The sequence below is a fragment of the Lampetra fluviatilis genome, chromosome 28, assembly GCF_964198595.1.
Source record: "Lampetra fluviatilis chromosome 28, kcLamFluv1.1, whole genome shotgun sequence".
NCBI lineage: Eukaryota > Metazoa > Chordata > Hyperoartia > Petromyzontiformes > Petromyzontidae > Lampetra > Lampetra fluviatilis.
Window position 1 is genome coordinate 13226894 of NC_136302.1, and position 22300 is coordinate 13249193.

Below are 22300 nucleotides of genomic sequence, written 5' to 3' on the forward strand. Positions count from 1 at the left end.
GCTGGTGTAACCAGGAGGTTCCTACCAGTATAACAATAGTGTGAACCCACGTAGGGTGTGTGTGTTATCCCGATGGTGTTCGCTAAATAAAGAAGTGCATCCAAGTCTTACTGTCTCCGAGTTAGTCACTAGGCATGTTTTTTTTAAGTAATCTATATATATAAAAAAGGGAAATTTGTGAATGTGTCTGTTCGAAATGTTTTACATACTTCCCTACATGCAATACACCTGAAACTTGGCATGTGGGTAGTTTCCAGACTGTACACAATGCAAAAAGTATCAAAATAGACTTTTGTATTTGGGGGGGGGGGGCGCAATAATGCATATACTGTATGTTGCACGGCAAGTGAGCGGTGACGTCACATCCGTGTCGTCACCGCATGCGGTAGCGTCACGCAGTGTGCCTGCTGACGTCACACATCCCCCCCCACCCTCCGCGTAGACCGTGTATTAATCCAAGTCTCGGGCGAAGCCGGGTAGTAAAGCTAGTGTGCAATAAAAACATTTAATGTCCTATTTTATTTCCATGTCTTCACTGCAGAGTAAAATATACACCATTTGTATGCAATGTCATACCCCCATAAAAAAAAACACAAAAGTGAAACACCGTATAACCTCTCAAAGGCAGGCTCGAATTAGGCCAGGATTTGGGGTAATCCAAAAAGCTTCCTTTTTCAAACACTGTGCTGCTTGTAGATAAGACGCCTCCAACCAGAACTCTGCTCGCCGGCTAAGGAAGCTGCCGGCGGGTGAAGATGGTGTGAGTGATCTAGCAATTCTAAAGCACTCAAGAGGTTTTTTTGGGTTAGATCGCTTAAATATATAATTGTGTCGTTAAACCCGCCACCACCCGACACGGCCAACTAGTAAGGGTTGCCATGTACACAGAACGTGCCAATTCGTTACGAGTACAGCACTAACCGGTGTGTTGGAGAGCCAAGCCACAACATTTACAATCAGAGTACGACGTTTCACCAGTAATTATAACTAGCTTCATCAGGCGACAGCCAGATTAATCAGGTGGTGGTGGGTTTAACGACATTTACGCGATCTAACCCACAAAAACCTCTATTATGGATATTGGTCGCGAAAGCCGACGTGTTAAACCAATTCTAAAGCACTATTCACGTGCTTTGCTTTTCTGTTATATGGAATTCTGTAAACCCGTTTCCAAGGACACCACGTGCGTTGGTGGCCCTTTCGTGTTTTTTCAAAATGTATTTTACAAATAAAACATGGGGTTTCAAGCTCATCACAAAATCCATTCAACCTTTCACATCCAGTGATGGGCAATGACTCAGATTAAACTGTAGTTATTTTTTCTTACGAGATTGTAAATATTTTAATATGAAGTGTTAATAACTTAGATATCAACTGCATGTACTTCATTTAATAATTTGCAGTATGCCAGATAAAACCCCAAAGGTTCTCCCCCCAATGAGCCTGGCTTTGAGAGGTTCTTGCTGGAATTTAAATATTCCACAGTTGATCTCGCTGAAGTAAACCCCAAGAAAGGCAATACCAATACTCCAGGCAATTTAGTGCAAGTCAGTCTTAAATAATAACACCTCATTACAGCCTATAAAACAGTAATGTCAAAGATGCAGGCATTGTTTATAAGGATCTTATTATATATTAAACAGTGGTCATTTGGTGTGCTTCACGTGTGCATTTGCATATTTCTCATTTCATAGTCTACTTGGGGGATAATCTTAATTTTAGAACTTTCGTGACTGCAGGAATTATTAAATTAATTTATTATTTTATCTTTAGACGTGACTTAACCGAAAGAACCAAATAATACTTGGGGGATAGTTTGATATTATTTGTCCAGTATGACAGTTTGCCTGGCCTTTGTACATTGAAAAGGCATTCATTATAACTTCAGGTCGGCATCATCATACAGGTCACTATCACGACCATCTTCAATCTTATCATTATCCTCATATTCATCTTTCCTTCATGTTGAACTAAATTTGGTGCAATTTTGTTGCGGACTGGAGGCGTCACATGCACACACCCACATGACTGATGCGATCCCACCCTAATCGCACTCACTTTGGCCCATTCCACAAATGTAGCAGAATGGGCTCTGTTTAGCATGAAATTACGAGTTTCAGTTTGTAGTTTAAAACCAATTCTGAAAAAACAGCCGCGACTCTGCCAAAAGTGGTGGAATGAAGGCCAAGACAGCTACTGGCCGCCCCTCCTCCTTTTTTGGTTCAAGCACATCACCTGATGGACTGATGATTTGGCCTTGGCATAGGCACACAATGGCCAACTCTCGTCAGTATCCTTAAAACAAAGGATACTGAGAGAAGATTGGAGGAGACACAATGACCCCTCGAGTGCATTTCAGCAAGGGAGCCAGCCCTGAGACCTACAAAAGCAAACATCCATAAGGAGAAGAAAACAGCAGTTATCCAAACTGAAGATACCTCCTGAACAGGCTGATTCTACATTTGGCCGCTAAGCATGAACACTAGACCACGAACAAATCACCCTGACGACTTGTTACGACCAGCGATCACGATTCTAATCACTGCGGTGCGCTGTAGTGCTACTGGTGGCTGCAAGGGTCATGTGAAACAATTACACGGATCGCAAAGAATACATTCTTCTCACGCACACAGCATGATGCACGTATCCCGACCATCAGAATCAAATTAATTTGACTGATGCATAATTACAATCTTAATACATAATTATACCATGTATTTACTCACTAAATGCAATTCAACCAATCGTGTTGCTGCTTTCGTTTGGTTGTTGCAAAAACTCTTCCCCGCACCCAACCGCAGCGCCAACCCCACTGCGCTTCCAACAGATCCCTGGCTCCATGATCAGCGCGTTTGTCGCGTCCGACAGTGCCGGGCGGCCGGGCCGAGTCACCAGATCTGGCACTTTTTCTCGGGGTTCATAGCCGAGCCCAGTTTGCAGCCGAAATGCCGGGCGAACTCGGCGGAGTTGGAGAGCGCCCCCTTGACGCGCAGTCGCGGGGGGCTGTGGTCGTCCGTCATGAAGCTCTCCTCCAGCGCCTGGGGGGTCTGCACCGAGCACCACGTCTGCGAATGGCGGCACAAACGGGAGGCACGTGGCTCAAATCAACATAAAAATCACGTTGATATACAGTTAGGTATTTTTGGCTTGATCGTGTGGGTATCATATCAGTTAGAGCACTAACCCTCCACCACCCGACACAGCCAAACAAATCAAGTTGTCACGTGGGCAAATGTGCCAATTGATTTTATGAAAAAAGAAAACCGGTCACGTTGAAAAGCCCAAGCACAATTTGACAATTTTTGTGCATTTGCAACTTGGTTTTGTCGGGTGGTAGAGGGTGCATAGCTCAAACTGACCTTATACTTACACAATCTATCCAAAATAAAGCAATTATCAATCATATGGGATGTGAAAGCCAGTTTCTCCATTGGAAACCCTAGTTGGTGTTCATTTTATGATAGAGCTGGGTACTTATGGGGAATACATGGTGTTTATATAATGATTGTGACATCGCAAGATCGTGAACAGTGGCGGGGGCTTGAGGAGGCCTTCATTCAGCAGGGCTTTATCATAGCAGCTGTTTATGATCTATGTTAAGTCAGCTGGCACACAGAGCACAGACCAACATCATTACATTTGCATCTACGTGGCACAGGGCAGCCCCCGGCGACCATCGAGCAGGGCTGTTTTAGTGCCTCCACAGTGACGGCCATTACTCGTCTGGGCAATCGGCGCTAAGTACACAGCAGACAGAGCTTAAGGCTGGGCACAGATAGATCCCAATGTGTCTTGGTCTACTAAACGTGCCACCTGGTTGTCCAAGCAGGCAACTCACATGCATCACAGCCCTATCCCAGCATGACCCACCAACCCGGTCTGTGTGTGGACGCACCTGGGCGTAGATTATGAAGAAAAGCTGGCGGTTGGTGAAGTTCATGGCCGGCAGGACCTCCTCCTCGCCGTACTTGCCCACAGAGTTCTCGTACGCCTGTGGGTGTCGCCGCACACACATGCAAAGCTACTGCCCTGTCACCAAGGGATTCCCATGACACGGCCTAGTGTTAGTGCTAACGCTAGCGATGCTTGTTGCAAAGGTTTGCAACTCGAACCCGGCAAGCCGCCCTGGTTATTAGTTCAGGGGCGTCAACTGTAAAATACCATGTGCCCGTCCACTTAGCAGTGGACGTTACAGACCCCGTGACATCAATCAAGATGGGCAGGCCATGGTGTGGCAGGTTCATGGTCCACATTATAGAAATTTCACTACAAATCACTCGAGATGACCGACAAATGCTCACTTTCAGGTCAGTGCTGAGTTGTGTTGTTATAAGGTATTCTAAATGTAAAACAAAGTTTAAAGGCTCTCGGTTAGGTTGCCGAGAGGGTACAAATCAATTAAATCTGACAGGGGGATTTGAACCCCCATTGTCCACATGTCACACGCCATTGCTAAATGTCCCATCACCTCTGCTACGGCGCCTTCACATCTGCGTTGTCACTTCAGCCCACGCCCCTCCAGCCCCTGCCACTCCTCTCCATCACGGGGTAAGTCGTAAAATTATGGCACCGCCCACGACGGGACGCACCTGGAAGGCGACGTGCAGGCCTCCATTGTCGGCGATGTTCTCCCCGAGGGTGCGGTGCCCGTCCAAGTGCCACCCCTGCTCCTCGTAGGCCCCGTACTGCCGCTCAAAGCAGCCGGCCTTCTCCTCAAACCGTTTCCGCGTGGTGGGCGTCCACCACTCCGTCAAGGTGCCCTTGTAGTTGTAGTGGCTGCCTGCAGTGCAGGTGACACAAGGCGACCGTGAATTCCGGTGACCGGTAGTCAAAGCCAGTCCCTGCTCCTTTATGTCACAACCATGCAATCTCTGGAGCTCGTCTCCCTCCCCTGCTTAGGCTTCCTTTAATTAGGCGTCACTTAGTTTCATTTAGTTTTGCGCTTCGAGCGGCGGTGCGGGCAGCGCAAGAGGTTCGTGGGGGCGGCGGGGTGGCAGACAGTGGGTGAGGCCTAGGAAAGGCCCCATTAACTCATTCATGCACACATTACATTTCTCATACACTCGGCCGATAATTCATTAAACACATTCACTCACTGCCTGCTTTTAATTTATCCACGGGCGGTAACCATGTGGCTCAGGGGTGACGGCGCTTCGCTACAGCAGGGCATGTGGGACGTGCAGCACCCCGAGTGTGAACAAGAGGTCAGTTGAAGGGATCTCTGAAGTAGTTCTGTGATGTTTACTTCCATAGGCTTTTTTTTAACACGAGATGAAGCACTGCACGAGTTCTGAATAAATACTTTATGTCGTGATGTGACGCCAACAGCACAGTTGGAACATTGGGGGGGAAAGGCAGAAACGTTGCTCCCTGTAACCGTGAATTTGAGTCCAAGGGCCGCTCCCTTGCAGGGAGCAGCAAGACGGCCGCTTACCGCGTGTGTCGAACGCGTGCACCAGCTCGTGAGCGATCATCGTCCCAATGGCTGCGTAGTTCACAAACCTAGACAGAGCAAAACATGCCCAGCACAGAAAACTCAGCCAACGTCATTGTTCCACTCCCAGAGGTCAACTAAATTAAATCACAACGCAACCGTGACATTTTGTTTAATGAACACACCATCACCAGCACCAGTCAAACCAGTACGGAGCGAATTCCAGGTGACCACTTTATAATCAGTGTCTGACCGAGACGGCCGGTATAGTGCGATGAGCTTGGTGATCTATGCACGTGAAGGTCCACAGATTGCCTTCAACGTTAAGGGGCCCTGATGCAGCCCAACATTTGGGGGATTCGCCGCTTGTTGCAGAGATTCAGGATTCGAATCCGGCAAGCCGCGCTTATTACTACAGCGGGTGCATTAACCACGAAATATGCACTCTCTGCTTCACGTTAGATATTAAGAGATCTCGTGATGTTATTCGAAGAGGAGTAGGCCGTTGTGTGCTTATGTAACGGTTCAAATATGCCAAATGACTTTTAAAAAATCATAGAAGTTGTCGCCTCCTCCTGGGAAACCTTGGCAGGACTGAGACTCGGTGAGGCGTTCCTGGATCAACAAGCGCAACAACAACAACACTCACCGAAGGTTTTTGGTGCTGTAGAAGGGAGGCTGTGCGACCGCGGCCGGCACAATGATCTGGTTGAAGTAGACGTTGTAGTCAGCTTCCACGGTCTGTGGGGTCATGGTCCATCTGAGGGGCCAACGGAAGGATGGACTCAGACAGGGGAGGCTGTGAAGCAGTCATGCTGCTTAGCATGGTAGCCACAGGAAGGTGACACTGGTACAGTCAACACATCGCAATCGACCACCGACCCATTACAGCGTCCAGTTTGTGTTTTACATAGTCAACAAGTAGCATCCCCATTTAAACGTTTGGCCGTTCTCAGTCCTGTTCACAGCCCCTGAGCCAGCAGAAGTTCCACGTTGCTATGGTGGGGACCGGTTAATCCACAGATCAACCACAGTTGACTTTCCTACTAAGCAATGCTCGTGATATCAACCCTGTGGCGGTGAAGGGCTGAGTTGAGCTCCATTCTGGGCACTCTAACCGCTGCTACGTCTCCTGGCCAGCACAGCCCTTTGTCCATCCCAGATCAGACCTATACTTGCAGCCGTTGTGGCAGGACCTGCCTGTCCCGCATAGGCCTCATCAGCCACCAGCGTGCCTGCAGAAGACGTGGATGTCCTTCCTAGATCTTCGTTCGCGAAGCCAAGCCATGATGACTGGATGAAGGCCTCCACACGACATGCCGGTCGTGAGAGTTGTATAAGCATACTTCACCACGCTGGTTAGTGCGTGTTGGTGATGGTGGGACCCAGGACTCATTCAGATATCTGTCGCATTGGTGATCGCAAACGGCACCTTGAGACGTGTACTCACTTGTGTGTGTCCTGGCCCCGATTATAAGCCGTCTTCATGCTCTTCATCTCAAACCCGTAGTAGTTCAGCATGTTTTGGAAATAATCATCCGTCAAGGTCAGCTGTCAAATGAAATACATCATCAAATCAAGCAACACACATTGGCTAAAACTGCTTCCATAGTTGCTCGTAGTTACACTATCACAATAACATAATAAAGGTTTTTGGGTGAGATCGCGTTATTTATAAATGGGTCGCAACCCTCCACCACCCGACACGGCCAATCAGTAAAAATGTGTCACGTTGACAAAAGACAAAAATTGAAATTGAGAAGAATTCAAATAATTTCAACCGCTGTGATAGCTACAGATTCCGCGCAGCCTGGAAACGTATTAATAATAAAACACAACACTCATTGCAATTCCTTACAGGTGAGTCACATGCTAAGTGGCTGATTACTGATCTATTACATAATTGCATACACCCCCACCTCCGCCTCTGATCGAAGATGCCGGACATAATTTCCAGCGAAACGTCGTACTACTCAAATTGTAAATGTTGTGGATCCACTCTTCAACACACCGGTGGGCTAAAGTAGTGAACTATTTGTCTTTTGTCAACGTGACACATGTTTTACTGATTGGCAATGTCGGGTGGTGGAGGGTTGCGACACATTTATAAATAACGCGATCTCACCCAAAAACCTTTATTATGAATAATACTGGTCGCGAGAGCCTACTTGTTAAATCGCAATAACATGTTGCATGTTCAGGCATTATCCAAGGGTTGCTGAAGATTCACCTGCCTTTGTTACTCCAGAAATCTTGGAAGAGAAGGAAACTTGCCCATTGTTCAAGGGTTCCTTGCTACAACCCATATACAAAATTTCAACAGTGATCTCTTTTTTTTTACAATTATCTGGACAGAAGGGTAGCACAGTAGCAACACCTGTGCCTCACGACAAGAAGGACCTGAGTTTGATTCCTGATTTGGGCAACTTTCTGTTCTGCATGGGTTCCCCCCAGGTTTTATGGTTTCCTCCCAGAGCAAAACACACACACACACAATGTCATTGGTGTTGGCCAAACATCCCAATGTAGCAAGATCCTCCTGAAAATATTCTTTGGAATCAGCTTGGCTTTCCTGAGTCAATTAGGAATTTATATTACTATTTATAAAATGGTAATGTTATAAAGCATGTGTGGTGTCTTTTCACACAGAAACTGAAGACTTACATCCATGTAGCTTGAGTCGGTGATTGCAGGGTGCAGGTCATCAGACAGTGGGTAACCCACATGTAAGATAGTCGAGTCCAGCTGCAGTAAAAGAAGCCAGACACCTGTCAGAGCTGATGCATGTGTCCCGCACGCTACTGGGGCGCGATGTGGCCCAGAGTTTGCCACTCTCTGCAGAAGTTTGCAGTTCGAACTGGGTAGGCCACCCTGGCTATTATTATCGGTGTATTAACTTTTAAATACGGGCCCATCTGCTTGACAGTGGGTGCTAAATATCGCGTGATGTCATTCTAAAATAGCAGCAGGCCACTGTGTGCTGGCGTCACAGTTCAAATTGACCAATGTAGTACTCGCCTTCTCCTTTGCAAACCCGCTCGTAACGTTGTCCATCCAGGTGAGTTGGTCTATGGTATCCTTATAGACTGCAGACAGGTTCTTGATTAATTTTTCCACCTGAGAATTGGAACAGAGAGAGTTGTCACTGTATTGACTTAATGCTGGACACATTTGCAAATGTGATTTGGAACTTTGATCCTTATCCGTGTATCGCTAGCTCAATTTTAATGTGAAATTTAATTAAGGGACTGTGTGTTGTTGTCTTGGTGTGGTCTGTGACTGTTTTTGTTGTTGTTTTGCTGCCTTGCTCGAGCTTACATTTCGAGTTGAAAATCCGGCAGGAATTTCTGTACTTGCTGCTGGATTTGTACTTGTTTTTTGTCTATTTATTTTAGTGACCTGCTTGCCCTTTCTCTAATTTGCACTCCTATTTTTTTTGTATTGTTTATTTTCACAACTTTCTGACCCGCCCCTGCTGGACATCTGTGAAAAAAAGCTTCATAGCTCATCAGACTCCTCCTCCAGTCTAAATAAAGATTCTGATTTCACACACGGCGCGAACCGAATGAGATAGTGAATCTCGTGTGCGAGGGTGACCTGAATCTTGTGGGTGCTGTTGAAGCCGACGTATTCCACGTAGAGCAAGCCCAGGCCAAAGCCCACAGCCCTGCTTGTCTGCTCCACGCAGAACTCCCACCGCGGCACAAACCCGCCCTGGCACACCGCAGGCAAATGCGCCGTTACACCATAGGATGCAACCTAAAGCAGTCGGGTTGAGTGATAATGCAGCAACTCGCCGATTCACTCCACTCGCTTGCTCACCGGCAGTAAATTGAGTAATCACTCTTCTATTGGTACTGCCATACAGTAGCTCTTATGTCAGTGAACTTTTTGATTCCTCAACCCAAACACTGTTTCATCTCATCCACACTGTTCAAGCACCTTGCTGCAGGTCACAACAACACACTCACTCACCCACTCACTCACCATACCGCAGGTTACAACAACACACTCACTCACCCACCCACTCACCACACCGCAGGTCACAACAACACACTCACTCACCCACTCACTCACCATACCGCAGGTTACAACAACACACTCACTCAACCACTCACTCACCACACCGCAGGTCACAACAACACACTCACTCACCCACTCACTCACCATACCGCAGGTCACAACAACACACTCACCCACTCACTCACCATACCGCAGGTCACAACAACACACTCACTCCCCCGCTCACTCACCATACCGCAGGTCACAGCAACACACTCACTCACCCACTCACTCACCATACCGCAGGTCACAACCCACTCACTCACCCACTCACTCACCATACCGCAGGTCACAACAACACACTCACTCACCCACTCACTCACCATACCGCAGGTCACAACGACACACTCACTCCTCCACCCACTCACCACACCGCAGGTCACAACAACACACTCACTCACCCACTCACTCACCATACCGCAGGTCACAACAACACACTCACTCACCCACTCACTCACCATACCGCAGGTCACAACAACACACTCACTCCCCCACTCACTCACCACACCGCAGGTCACAACAACACACTCACTCACCCACTCACTCACCATACCGCAGGTCACAACAACACACTCACTCCCCCACTCACTCACCACACCGCAGGTCACAACAACACACTCACTCCCCCACTCACTCACCACACCGCAGGTCACAACAACACACTCACTCACCCACTCACTCACCACACCGCAGGTCACAACAACACACTCACTCCCCCACTCACTCACCACACCGCAGGTCACAACAACACACTCACTCCCCCACTCACTCACCACACCGCAGGTCACAACAACACACTCACTCACCCACTCACTCACCACACCGCAGGTCACAACAACACACTCACTCCCCCACTCACTCACCACACCGCAGGTCACAACAACACACTCACTCCCCCACTCACTCACCACACCGCAGGTCACAACAACACACTCACTCCCCCACTCACTCACCATACCGCAGGTCACAACAACACACTCACTCCCCCACTCACTCACCACACCGCAGGTCACAACAACACACTCACTCACCCACTCACTCACCACACCGCAGGTCACAACAACACACTCACTCCCCCACTCACTCACCACACCGCAGGTCACAACAACACACTCACTCCCCCACTCACTCACCACACCGCAGGTCACAACAACACACTCACTCCCCCACTCACTCACCACACCGCAGGTCACAACAACACACTCACTCCCCCACTCACTCACCACACCGCAGGTCACAACAACACACTCACTCCCCCACTCACTCACCATACCGCAGGTCACAACAACACACTCACTCCCCCACTCACTCACCACACCGCAGGTCACAACAACACACTCACTCACCCACTCACTCACCACACCGCAGGTCACAACAACACACTCACTCCCCCACTCACTCACCACACCGCAGGTCACAACAACACACTCACTCACCCACTCACTCACCACACCGCAGGTCACAACAACACACTCACTCACCACACCGCAGGTCTCAAAACTTCTCTTTCTGCTTCTTCCCTCGTACTGCTTCTCTTTGGAATTCCCTCCCATTGTTTATTTTCCCCAATCTCTTATAATAACCTTGCTCAATTCAAGACGTTTTTACTGATCTATTACAACTTTGATAGTACTGTTTGTTGATGGCCACTTGACAATTTGGCCTCTGGGGCTGTGCTCATTAATGGTGTTGAGCTGAGCGTGGCTGACATAATCTAAGAACCATTTCAATACGGTCGCGTGTTTTAGAAATCACTGCAGTCAGAGCCATCGAGATCAGATGTGCTGCACCCAGAGACCTCGTTTGATGTTAAAATATGTTTCTGAAGCTTCAACACATTTTTTTATAACCCCTCGAATAAATAACGAGAAACTTCACAGAAACGCTTCCCAGCCACAACGTAACCACTAGCTATGCAACTTGAAACGTGGTGGCCATGGCCGAGACAACAACCCAGGCCGTTGTCACGGCACACTTCGAGGCTACCGAACGCCTCGCTGCTGGACAGAGATGGATCGTTTGACCCGGATCTCTTTGAATCGCCTCCCACCCGGAGTCGGCATCTCACGAGTCAACGTATCGAAGTGGGGTTACTCTCACGAGACTGACACGCGCGACTGAGGTGAGACATGGACGGTGGAGTGCCTCCTGGTTTGCCGGCTCCTGAAGGAGCCGTGCACCGCGGAGGAGCATCCTGGGGCTACAGACCAGGCCGCATCGTCGTCATCATCGTCATCATCATCATCGTCGTCATCATCGTCATCATCATCATCGTCGTCATCGTCATCATCGTCATCATCATATTCCTGACACTGGATAAACACGGCTGGTGGCAGGAAATGCGAATGAGAATATGAAAATAAGTCAATAGAAGGCTCTGTTGGAAAGTGAAATGACGTTGGAACCCCCAGTCTAAAATATTGCTACTCACAGGAAACCCAAGTCCCTACGGGCAGTCGTCCACCCAACATCTCTCCGCCACCGCCCCCATATTCCCCCCCTTCCTCCCTGTGTAATCTCTCTCATGAGAGGTGGAAGCCCAGGATTTTAATCTAGGATCTGAGCCATGCCGACTCCTTCTTGCAACAGATAAAGCAGTATAACACCCAGCTCATTCTGGAGGAAATAAATACTTACTCCATCATTGCCGTCTACTGGTAAACTAACACCCACTTGTAAGTCAGCGCTCAGTCACCTTGTGTGTGGGATGAGATGGGAGGGGCTGGAGTTGCTGAGGTATTTAAGAAAAAGCCGTATAAATGGAGAGATGGTGATTGCTGTGATTTGGATGTGAGTGAGAAGACTCACCCTGTCGGCTCCGTAGAGGGCCTCGTTCAGATCCCTCTTGGCATCCTCAAATCTGCCATCCAGATTCTGCGAGAGCTTTCGCACCAGACTCCAGATGATGTAGTCCCGCAAGTCACTGTCGGGAGAACGGTCGATGCCACAGAACTTGTACGAATTGGGACGAACACATGTCCGTGCACTATTTTTTACGCAATATTTTTACTTTCGAGAAATGAAGCGAACGTGTACTTGGAATATAGCATACACTTGATTTTCAGTTTGTTTTACTTTTGAAGTAGCGTCTACTCCGCTGCAAATATTGTTTTGCTCAAGATATCGATGCGACCAGCATGGTTAATACATCAATACATGGGCGAGTTTATCTGTGAAACATGGAGACAGAGGCATGAAGACGACATAGTTAACGTGGCCTCTAGCTCAGGGGGCTCATAATGCCCATGTCAGAGCACTGAGGCGGTAATGCTAAGATCTTGAGTTTAAACGTTGGTTTCATCCAATCTGATTAAGCTGAATTCTCTCGCGCAGTGAGTGAATGGTCTCAGCCCAATCCTGAATACATAAAACAAAAATCACTTTAAAAAACACTTAATTTCGGTTTATATCAGCTCTGCAGTTGGATAACACCTTTCGCTGCTGCTGTTAAGGACTTTGTCGAGTTTCTTAAAGTACTCCAGGGTAGGTGTGATGATCTTGTCGTGCAGAGTGAAGGCGAACGGGACGAAGATTGCTTGCAAATAAGCCACCCAGTCGATGTGGCTCACCAAGGTCTGTTGGTTTGAGAACACAGAAGAGCAACACCAGTTACTTTCCAGATTCAAGTGTGATAAATACGTGCAATTCCATGTGGTTAGAGATTGTTTGTAAAGTAAAATGTTTACGTCCTTCTAAAAGGTTGGATGGACTGGTGGTTCCAAGCAATGAAGACTAAGATCCCCACTGAAGGTGTGGAGACCATTTGAATGAGTGCTGTTATTGAGCCTCAATGAAGGCCGACAAGGCAAATGAGGGGGTGGTGTGTCCAGCATCACGCTTAGCCGCCTTTGTCTCCCTAGTGGCGATGTTTACACACCACACCAGGTACTCTATTGAGGCTGAGTCCACCAAGGGAAGACCCAGGACCGGTTCAGATAATCGTTACTGGTGTTGGTCGTAAGTGAGAATCAAACTCGGGTCACCGGGTTCATAGCATAGTGCGCTATCCGCTGCAGCCCATACACACACGGACACACACACATCCACACACATGGACACACACACGCGGAATGGGCCGACACATTCACCTGCATATCTTGCAGAGTCACATTGTGCACTTTCTCCGGGTCGTCGAGGTCGCCCCGCTCGTTGAATATGGCTGCCAGGCTGGACTCAACCCTCAGGGCCTCAGTCAGCCGTCTCCGAGAGGCGATGCCCCCCTTCGAGTCTTCATCCTCGGGCATCCCCAGCAGTCGCTCGACGTCAGTCATATACTCGAGGTAGAGCTGCAGCACCTGCGTCGTACACACGTCCGCAGGTCACTTCCTCGAGACTTCCACAACAGCAGCAACGCAATTTCTATTTATTCAGCGACAATATCAGCAGTTCCCAACCCCGTGGGTCGAGCCCCCCTCCAGAGGAGTGTCACAGCCTCTCGGTGGGGGGCTGCAAGCTGCAGGGGGGTCTAAAAACTTCCCAGGTCCTGACATAAGCTGTTTAAATATTGCGCCCTACATCAATGAACAAAAAAACTTTCAATACATTTCCACTGATATCCATAAAATACCAATTTTTGGGGTCTAAAGGAGGGGGGGGGATTGATGGCTCCTATCACCCCCCTCCTCTGGCAGGCTGCAGCATTGATCCCATGCAGAATAAAAAATGACGTACTCTGGAACGTCAGTGTGTATTTGCACGTGGTTGCGGACTTTTCCGAACTGCCTTCTTTGCTGGATTATGATATGCAAGTCTAATTATCACTATATTACGATTCTATACACAAATTATTGCCAAGAGTGCCACTGGTATTTTAGTGCTCCCACACCTTGCTGTCGATTGGGGTTTTGTTGAGAAAATGTTCATGCGATGGAAGTCCAAGTTCAGGCTGGGAAAACTGGAACGGCAGCAAAGTGTAAACGCATTCGCAACATCGAAAACAGTTAGAGCTCCGCTGTTTTTCTTAAAATTTATAAAGCTTATCACCTGCTATGACTTATGGATCAGCATAAGGGACATGACAAAGATAATTAAATAAATATAATTTAAAAGTGCACAAAAGAAGAACAGAGAGGTGCACGCTTGGTATTATATTCGGCGCAAGCACTGCATCAGAATCACCGATGGGCATCAATGGTGGGAGAAAATGGAGGGGTAGATTATGGAGAGGCAGCAGTCACTGATGGAGCCAAAGAGAAAGGACTTGAGCCAGAATCTGGAGAGGGGGAGGCAGTGCGGAGGACCAAGCGGAGGCCGTTTCAGACAGGAAGTGGCGAGGCGAGGTAGCGACAGCCCGAGAGCGAACGTGCAGCGTGGTTGTGCCGGGCCACTCACAAACAGCACGCTGCGTTGAGAGTCGGTGGGGTCCGGCATGACCCTCAGAGTGAAGAACGGGGAGACCCCGTACACCAAGTGCAGCTTCTTCAGCACAGCTTCCGTTTGGTTTGAAAACGGGAAGTTTTTCTTCGCAGAGAAAATATAATTTTGTGAGATGCGGGGCTCCTAACTCACTTACAGACAATAACAATTTAGTGCATTTGGTATTTGCACAATTCTTGTAGCACAAGGCCACTATGAACGTGCTTTGTTTCACAGACATGGTCTGCAGTAATTTCACATGGTGACCATGATGCTGGAACACATTGTCCTCATCGTTTCAAATAATGCTGTGATCTTTAACGTCACTGTGAAGCAGACTTTGCATATTTTATAGTTAACACATCCGCAGTATTAACCAGGGCGGGCTACCGGATGAGGACCATGAACCTCTACAAAAAGCGACAAATGCGCTACCACTGGGCCACGTCACCACCCCTAAACACATTGTTTCTCCAGCTCAGAACTCCAAATCTCTTCCATTGGGGTCAACAAGCAATGGTACATATACAGCCCTTTTGTTAATCCACGACTGGTTGACGGGCTCCCCACTCCGTACAGGTCATGGGGTTATTGGACCATACGACCCAACACTGGTCAGTGCGGGATGGTGAAAGCGGGAAGCGTAGATGCTGGAGCGTAGAAGTACAGTACAACAATTGATTTTGCTGGACTGCCCTCGACTTCCCAGCACGCAGCCCAAAACAAACTGTTGCGCACGGTCATCGCCCATGCAAGCACAATCCAGGCTCAAACCTGCTTAGCTTCTGAGATCTCATGAGATCTAGTGCATTGCAGGTAATTTTGTCATAGGTTTTAACAAGTGACAGTCATGTGGCAGAATGCAGGCCTCTCATACAAAGCGTACATTAATATCAGCGATGATGTCAAGCAGAGGCTGATTGCCTCTTCTCTTGATCATTTCTTTGTTCATGCAGGAGTGGTAGAAAACATGGGCCTTCCACTTGGCCGAGGTGTTCCGAATGTCGGTGTTATCTACGGAGAGACATAATGGTAACAATATTGATGTCAGTGATTTCCTGCTCAAATAATAATTGAAACGGTGATTATCTCCAGTTTACAGCCCTGAGCCAGTGGTGGAAATTTCACATTCCTGGCCTATCGCTCCGTACAAAGCTCTAGGTCTTGTTGGTCACTATTAATCCCTCCCTTCTCTATGCTTTAGAAATGTGGAAGACCTTACAGAAACACCTCCAACGGCTCAAAACGTTCAGGCTGGCCTGTCTACAATCCCTTCTGGGTTGAACCAGGCTGATTTGTCTGGAAGCTCAAAGATCCATGAAAGATCTGGACGCAGTCCCATCAGTGAGCTCCTCTGGCAGGCGTAGGCCACATACCCAGCCACTGCATGCCCAAGCAGCTTGTTTGGCTGAATAGAGCGGGCTAAACAGGTAAGGATCAGGCTGGAGAAGAGATGGGTTGATGCAGTATGGAAGGATGTGGAACTGATTGGACTTGCCAATGACTGGTGTCAAAATCGGCCTTTGTGGAGGAGGCTCGTGAAGGACGCTACTGGGCAGTTGGAGGCAGTCGTCTCCAGCAACAATAGCGGCGAGCCTTCGACACGTCTCGTGGTCTCAAAGTGCACGTAGCCCGGCACAAGCGCCTCTCACCCAGTGCCCTGTGCAGCTGCCCCAGTGTTCTCCTGCGCACAACGTCCGCGTTGCCCCACTGGTACGTGCCGCTGGGCAGGGGGTTGTGACGGCCCCACTCCCCGCAGGCGTAGGAGTAGAAGTCCTCGCAGGGGTCCACGGCGAGGTCCATGGAGCTCAGCACGTCGCTCGCCGCACGCACGCATTCCCACGTCGTGCACACCTGCGCCGGCTCCTTCCCTGTCGTCGATAACCACGGCGACGACATGAATCAAAGGCCTGGCCAACGCCAGGTGACTGGAGGCGTGGACATGCGGTCTCTCTGCGTATGCATACTTTGACCTCACTATCCTTAGTTGTGTATCTGAGGCTGGGGGGGCGAGCACAGGGACCGGTGGTCTGGTTTCGGGGGGGGAGGGGGGCGCCATGCCAAAGTGGTTGAGGACCACCGCTCTCCAGTGTCGCATCAGACAAGCACCAATTACTCATACGCCAATGCTGAGCAATACAGCCAATGAAAATACTCCCAATCTTGTGTATTATTCAATCGATTATTAGTTCAATTGTGAGTAATAATGAACGGAGAGTGGCTATTTCACAAGATTTGCATATATCGTAATTGTATTTAACTGGTGTAGTCTGCGTAAGGCTATGCAGTCGGGGTGTCCAGAATGGGAGGCTAAATAGGAAATTTCCTCTGGGCCTCACAGATCGGTGGGCTACACAACGCGCCTGTGTTTTTATTGCAAAGTGAAAAAACAAGTGGCATTCTGCCCTGGGCTTCCAGGAACCTCTGGGCAGCCCAATATACAGTTCCAGTGTAGTTAAACATCATAAATTATTTGATAATTAAATGTGCGGTCATTTGACCATCATTCACCACTCTTGTCAATGCGAGTTGAAGGACAGCTGTAGGAGGGGTGTGTTCGTTCATTTCACGTCTCAATCTTCTCAGGGCCCCACAATATAAGTTCCAGAATTTTTAAAGTACCAGTCAATCTTTCTGCAAAGCCTCTGCCCAACACATCCCGGTGTAAAGCGACATTGTTGATAAATGCGGAGAGGCTTTATACTCTCGCAAAACTTCACTGTCAATCGCTTACTGTACTGCCCACCTGACCCCAATCCCACCGCCCGCACCTATCAAGGTGGCGTTGTTCCTGCGGGTGAGGGTGACAGCACAGCCGAGCACTGCCAGAGCCAGGCACACCACCAGCGCCGGCAGCACCGCCGCCTGCAGAAAGCCTGCGCGCCCCCTGTGGCTGCCGGCGCCTTGCGAGGGAGCGGTGGTCGTCTCTTCCATCGTGTGCAGCACCTGCCGCCGCGACATTGCGCATCAGGGTGGCCATCACGGGGCAGCAGCGGGAAACGAGCGGTGAGGGCACTGCTCCGTGGCAAGGCTGACTTTCCGCTTGGTGGAGTCAAGCAGGAAGTCAAATAGTAGCGCGGTCATCGCTTGTTGCAGAGGTTCTTGGTTTGACTCGGACAGGCTGCTCTGGTTAATACCCCAGGTGTATCAACGATAAATAACCCAAAATAATCATCATTGTTTGGCTCGTAGTGGACGTTAAATATCCTGAAACATGGACAAAAAGTCGGCCATCACAGTCCAAATTAGAAAAATGTCTTCATTGGAATTACCAAGAGCAACATCGCCCCCTACAAGCAGACTAATGCCCACTTGTAGACCGTTGCTGTGTAACCTTGTGCCTTACAGCTATGAGTGCCTGAGGCATTTAAATCCATATAAATGCAATCATTATGATCAAATTCTGACCTTGTTTCACTGAGGTTCATTTCAATTGCCTTTGTTTTATCATGCGAGGGCACACCGAAATAACAAATCTCTTTTCTGAGAACTCAGCTGTTTTTATTTATTTAAGTAAAATTGAAGAACTCGAGGAAATGAGAACATATTTCATTGCAAGTTATCAGATCATATTAAAATAAACAAATGTCAATATCGAGAAGTGGAAACATTTTAACTGCAGAAGTTAACTCGCCACAAACACGAAGTTTACACATACAGGCACATATTCTATACTTTCAATGTCAACACGTATGTCATGTTCCATGGATAACAGAGTACTTATGTTCGGGACTGTGTTGGCAGTGGTGTACAAATAGAAATGTAGATTAGTATTTTTTACCATGTTCGCCATCAATACCACCTAACAACAGCAAAAAGAGCCACCATAAAAAGGCAATGTTAATGGCATTGCCTTTTTATGTAGCTTGCAGAGATTTGCAGAATGACAGGATAGACGTGCAGGCTGGAAAAGCACGCGTTTCAAACGACAAATTCCCGAAACGTGTACGTAGCACACAGTCCTGCTGTGTGTGCATTCTCAACAAGACAGGCAGTCGTGAGACAGGGGTAGACAACTGTGGACCAGTTTTTTCATTATTAGGACTCAGCACAGGATAAGTCACCAAGCGTGAGGTCATGAAGCCAAGGACAACGAGGTTGCGACTTTACTGTCCCTGTATCTCAATTTGCTTCCCTTTTCTTTCTCGGTACTCCATGGCAGCTGCTGTTCTCAGCACGGCCATTTCCCCACACAAACCAGGTAAACTATGCGGAAATATCCCCTGCAGGCTACAGTGCAGTATGTAACCACAGTACTGCGAAGCATTACAGGTCAGTCGTGTGGCACACAGTGATCCATATATAGTTTATATTTAGCTGCACGTACAATTCGCAATTTTCATCACCATTCCACGAAACTACAAACATCACCATGCATCCACCCTTCCCAACATATTTCAGATATTCAGCCGAAAATCCATCAGACGTGGTTTTCCTGTGTACATCCTGGATCCTCATATTAAAGGGTAACTACTCACAATCTCAAGAGTTGCATTCATAATGTCAATTCACTGCTTTAAAGGTATCATTCCGTATAATTAATGAGGTTGTTGGACCATACTTCACCACCCTGGTTGCTTCGAACTGAAGGGGGGAGCTCAAACATCCTCATTGCGTACCTTTACACATTGTTCAGTTGATCAAATATCGCTCTTCGAGTTTCATGAATGACATACACTAAGATATATACCTAACACACTATCAGAGCCATGTGGACACTCTGTGTGTGCTGTGCTGTTGGTAGTAGCAGTGGCGCAAAGGTCTGGGCTCTGGGCCATGACCCCTGTGAGTTTGGGTTCGACTCCGGCCTGAGGCTGCTGTATCAGCGGTCGCGATATCTGAAGAGGTTCTGGGTTCCCCGCCTCCTGCACCAACCCGCACTGACCAGCCTGGCGAAATATTCTCAAACAGTCGCCACTCATCGACTCAGTCTGTATTGAGAGGTCTTCATCCAGCCGCGTTTGACAGCTCAAGGCAGTGTTGGTGGCAGAGGTGTGGACTCGAGTCATGTGACTTGGACTCGAGTCAGACTCGAGTCATGAATTTGATGACTTGCGACTCGACTTGGACTTGCATAACAATGACTTTGTCCCACCTATGAGATGTGGACTCGAGTCATGTGACTTGGACTCGAGTCAGACTCGAGTCATGAATTTGATGACTTGCGACTCGACTTGGACTTGCATAACAATGACTTTGTCCCACCTCTGGTTGGTGGGATCCCCGGCTCCGTGAGACCCGCGACATTCACTGCCGCCACGGTGGCATCTGTTGCCAGCTTTAAAGAACGACGACCTTACAGGACATTTTCAGATTGTTGTTGTAACAATTAAACTATTTCACACGCAAACAAAGACTACGAGTCCCCGTATATCGTGCTGCTGCTGTTAGCGAGCGCCTATTAAGGCCATCACGGCACGCGAGGTGGGTGGTCAGTACCACAACCGTCCGCCTTTGTCTCCCTAGTGGCGATGTTTGCACATCGAAGCGAAGTACTAATTTAAGGCCGAGTCGACCTAGGGGAGGCCCAGGACCGGTTGAGATATTCGCCACGATATATGTAAACGCACACAACCCGTATACACGCACAGAGAGTTTAAACCCAGATGAGACTCAATACAAACTTAGTAACACCGCCTGACAATGACACAAAATAGGCGACGTTTTGGGCAATGTCCCTTCTTCATAGCACATTGATCAATGAAGGGGGGTTGCCCGAAACGTCGCTTTTTGTATGTTTCCTTTTAAGGCCGAACAGTGTTTGTTAATAACTCTAAAGGAGCGATTTGTGCGCCGCTGGCAACCCAAGAGGGAGTTTAGCGGCAGCAGCAGCAGCACAGAGCCAGAGACGCGGGGCGATGGCCGCCCCCTGCTGTGCAGGCTGCGCACTGCCCCACACGGAGACTCCTCGCAGGGGGTTTCCAGCGACACACCACGTGCGCGGCAGTCGCCGTGACGGCAGCAACAACAACAACAGCAGCAGCAGCAACAACAATAACAACAGCAACAACAGCAGCAACAGCAACAACAGCAGTAACAACAGCAACAACAGCAGCAACAGCAACAACAGCAGTAACAACAGCAACAACAGCAGCAATAACAGCAACAACAACAGCAAGACGTCGAGAGCGTCAACAGCGCAGCCGCCAGCACCGTACCCGGTCTCTCGCTGCGGTCTCGCTCCCCAAGCCCTCCTCCATCTCCACCTCGTCCACCTCCTCGTCCTCCACCATCACCGCGTAGTTGTCACCCTCGCGGTTCATCGCCACCATCTCCCGAACGCGCTCCATGGCAGCGGCTGCTCTCCCACGGGCGGCACGACTCCGTTTGTAGTTTACGCAGCGCGGGTTAGTCCCCGATCACACCACGAGGACACCACTAACAAGTACACCACGCTAACACCGCTCACCACGAGCTCGCCACTAACAGGTACACACCACGCTCAGCACACCAGACCACACCGCTCACGAGCTCACGAGAGCACCACCTCCGGCCGTCCTCACGCAGAACGCGGTGGGGCGCGGGGCTCGAGAGAGGAACGAGAAACGGAACGAGGCGGGCGGCATCAGAAACCCCCCGACAGCAGCGCAGCCAATCAGCGTGGCCGCCTCCCCCCCCACGCTGAAGTCGGGGGGGGGGGGCTCCCCACGCCGCCTGCACCGAGCCAGGGCCCAGGGCCGCCGGGCCCCGTGGCCCCGTGCCCCTCCAGCTCCGTGCCGGGACATGGAATCGGCGACGGCTGGTCCCGAGTGCTGCCGACCGTCACGTCAGCAGTCAGCTCCCCATGGCACAGTCAGCTCCCCATGGCACAGTCAGCTCCCCATGGCACAGTCAGCTCCCCATGGCACAGTCAGCTCCCCATGGCACAGTCAGCTCCCCATGGCACAGTCAGCTCCCCATGGCACAGTCCCTGGGGATTGAACACCAACATGCGGGATCCTCTACGAACGTCTTCACCGCTCAGGCTGACCGGTGTGCCACTGCAGTAGCAATGATACTGGGCAGGTGTGTTGGGTTAGATCGCGTAAATATGTGCGTCGTTAAACCCGCCACCACCCGACACAGCCAATTAGTAAAGTTTGTCACATAGAATATGCCAATTCGTCAGGGGCCGTCCATAAATGACGTCACGTGATTTTGGACGATTTTTGACCCCCCCCCCTCGTCACACGGCGTCACAAAAAGTCAGACCCCCCCCCTCAAATATGACGTCACAAAGCTCTGCCCCCCCCCCCCCCCCAAAATATATAAAACATGCTTCAAATCGCTTTAAACTATTGTCATTGTAGTGCGTATTTAATGTGGCGCTGCACTTTGATGTTGTAGGAGAAAACATTAAAAAGTATTTAATTAAGTAGAATGTGTTGCCTATATTTATCTAAAGTTGCGCATTTTGATGTGACGTCACATTCCTCACCCCCCCTCACATCGTCACAAATGTCTGACCCC

General features: G+C 49.1%; 1 protein-coding gene across 1 annotated transcript; it reads right to left on the bottom strand.

Annotated features, from left to right (window-relative positions):
• Window positions 1–482: 482 nt before the first annotated feature.
• On the bottom strand, window positions 483–21501 carry LOC144942823 (endothelin-converting enzyme 2-like). The gene is made up of 18 exons (XM_078869816.1): window positions 21010–21501; window positions 17623–17797; window positions 16504–16722; window positions 15738–15865; window positions 14828–14956; window positions 14322–14390; window positions 13585–13791; window positions 12929–13071; window positions 12305–12419; window positions 9032–9148; window positions 8453–8551; window positions 8099–8179; window positions 6885–6985; window positions 6084–6194; window positions 5435–5502; window positions 4590–4780; window positions 3896–3991; window positions 483–3065 (listed from the first exon to the last, which is right to left on the bottom strand). The coding sequence occupies exons 1-18, from the start codon at window positions 21139–21141 to the stop codon at window positions 2889–2891; spliced, it is 2358 nt and encodes a 785-aa protein (XP_078725942.1). The 5' UTR covers window positions 21142–21501; the 3' UTR covers window positions 483–2888.
• Window positions 21502–22300: the final 799 nt, after the last annotated feature.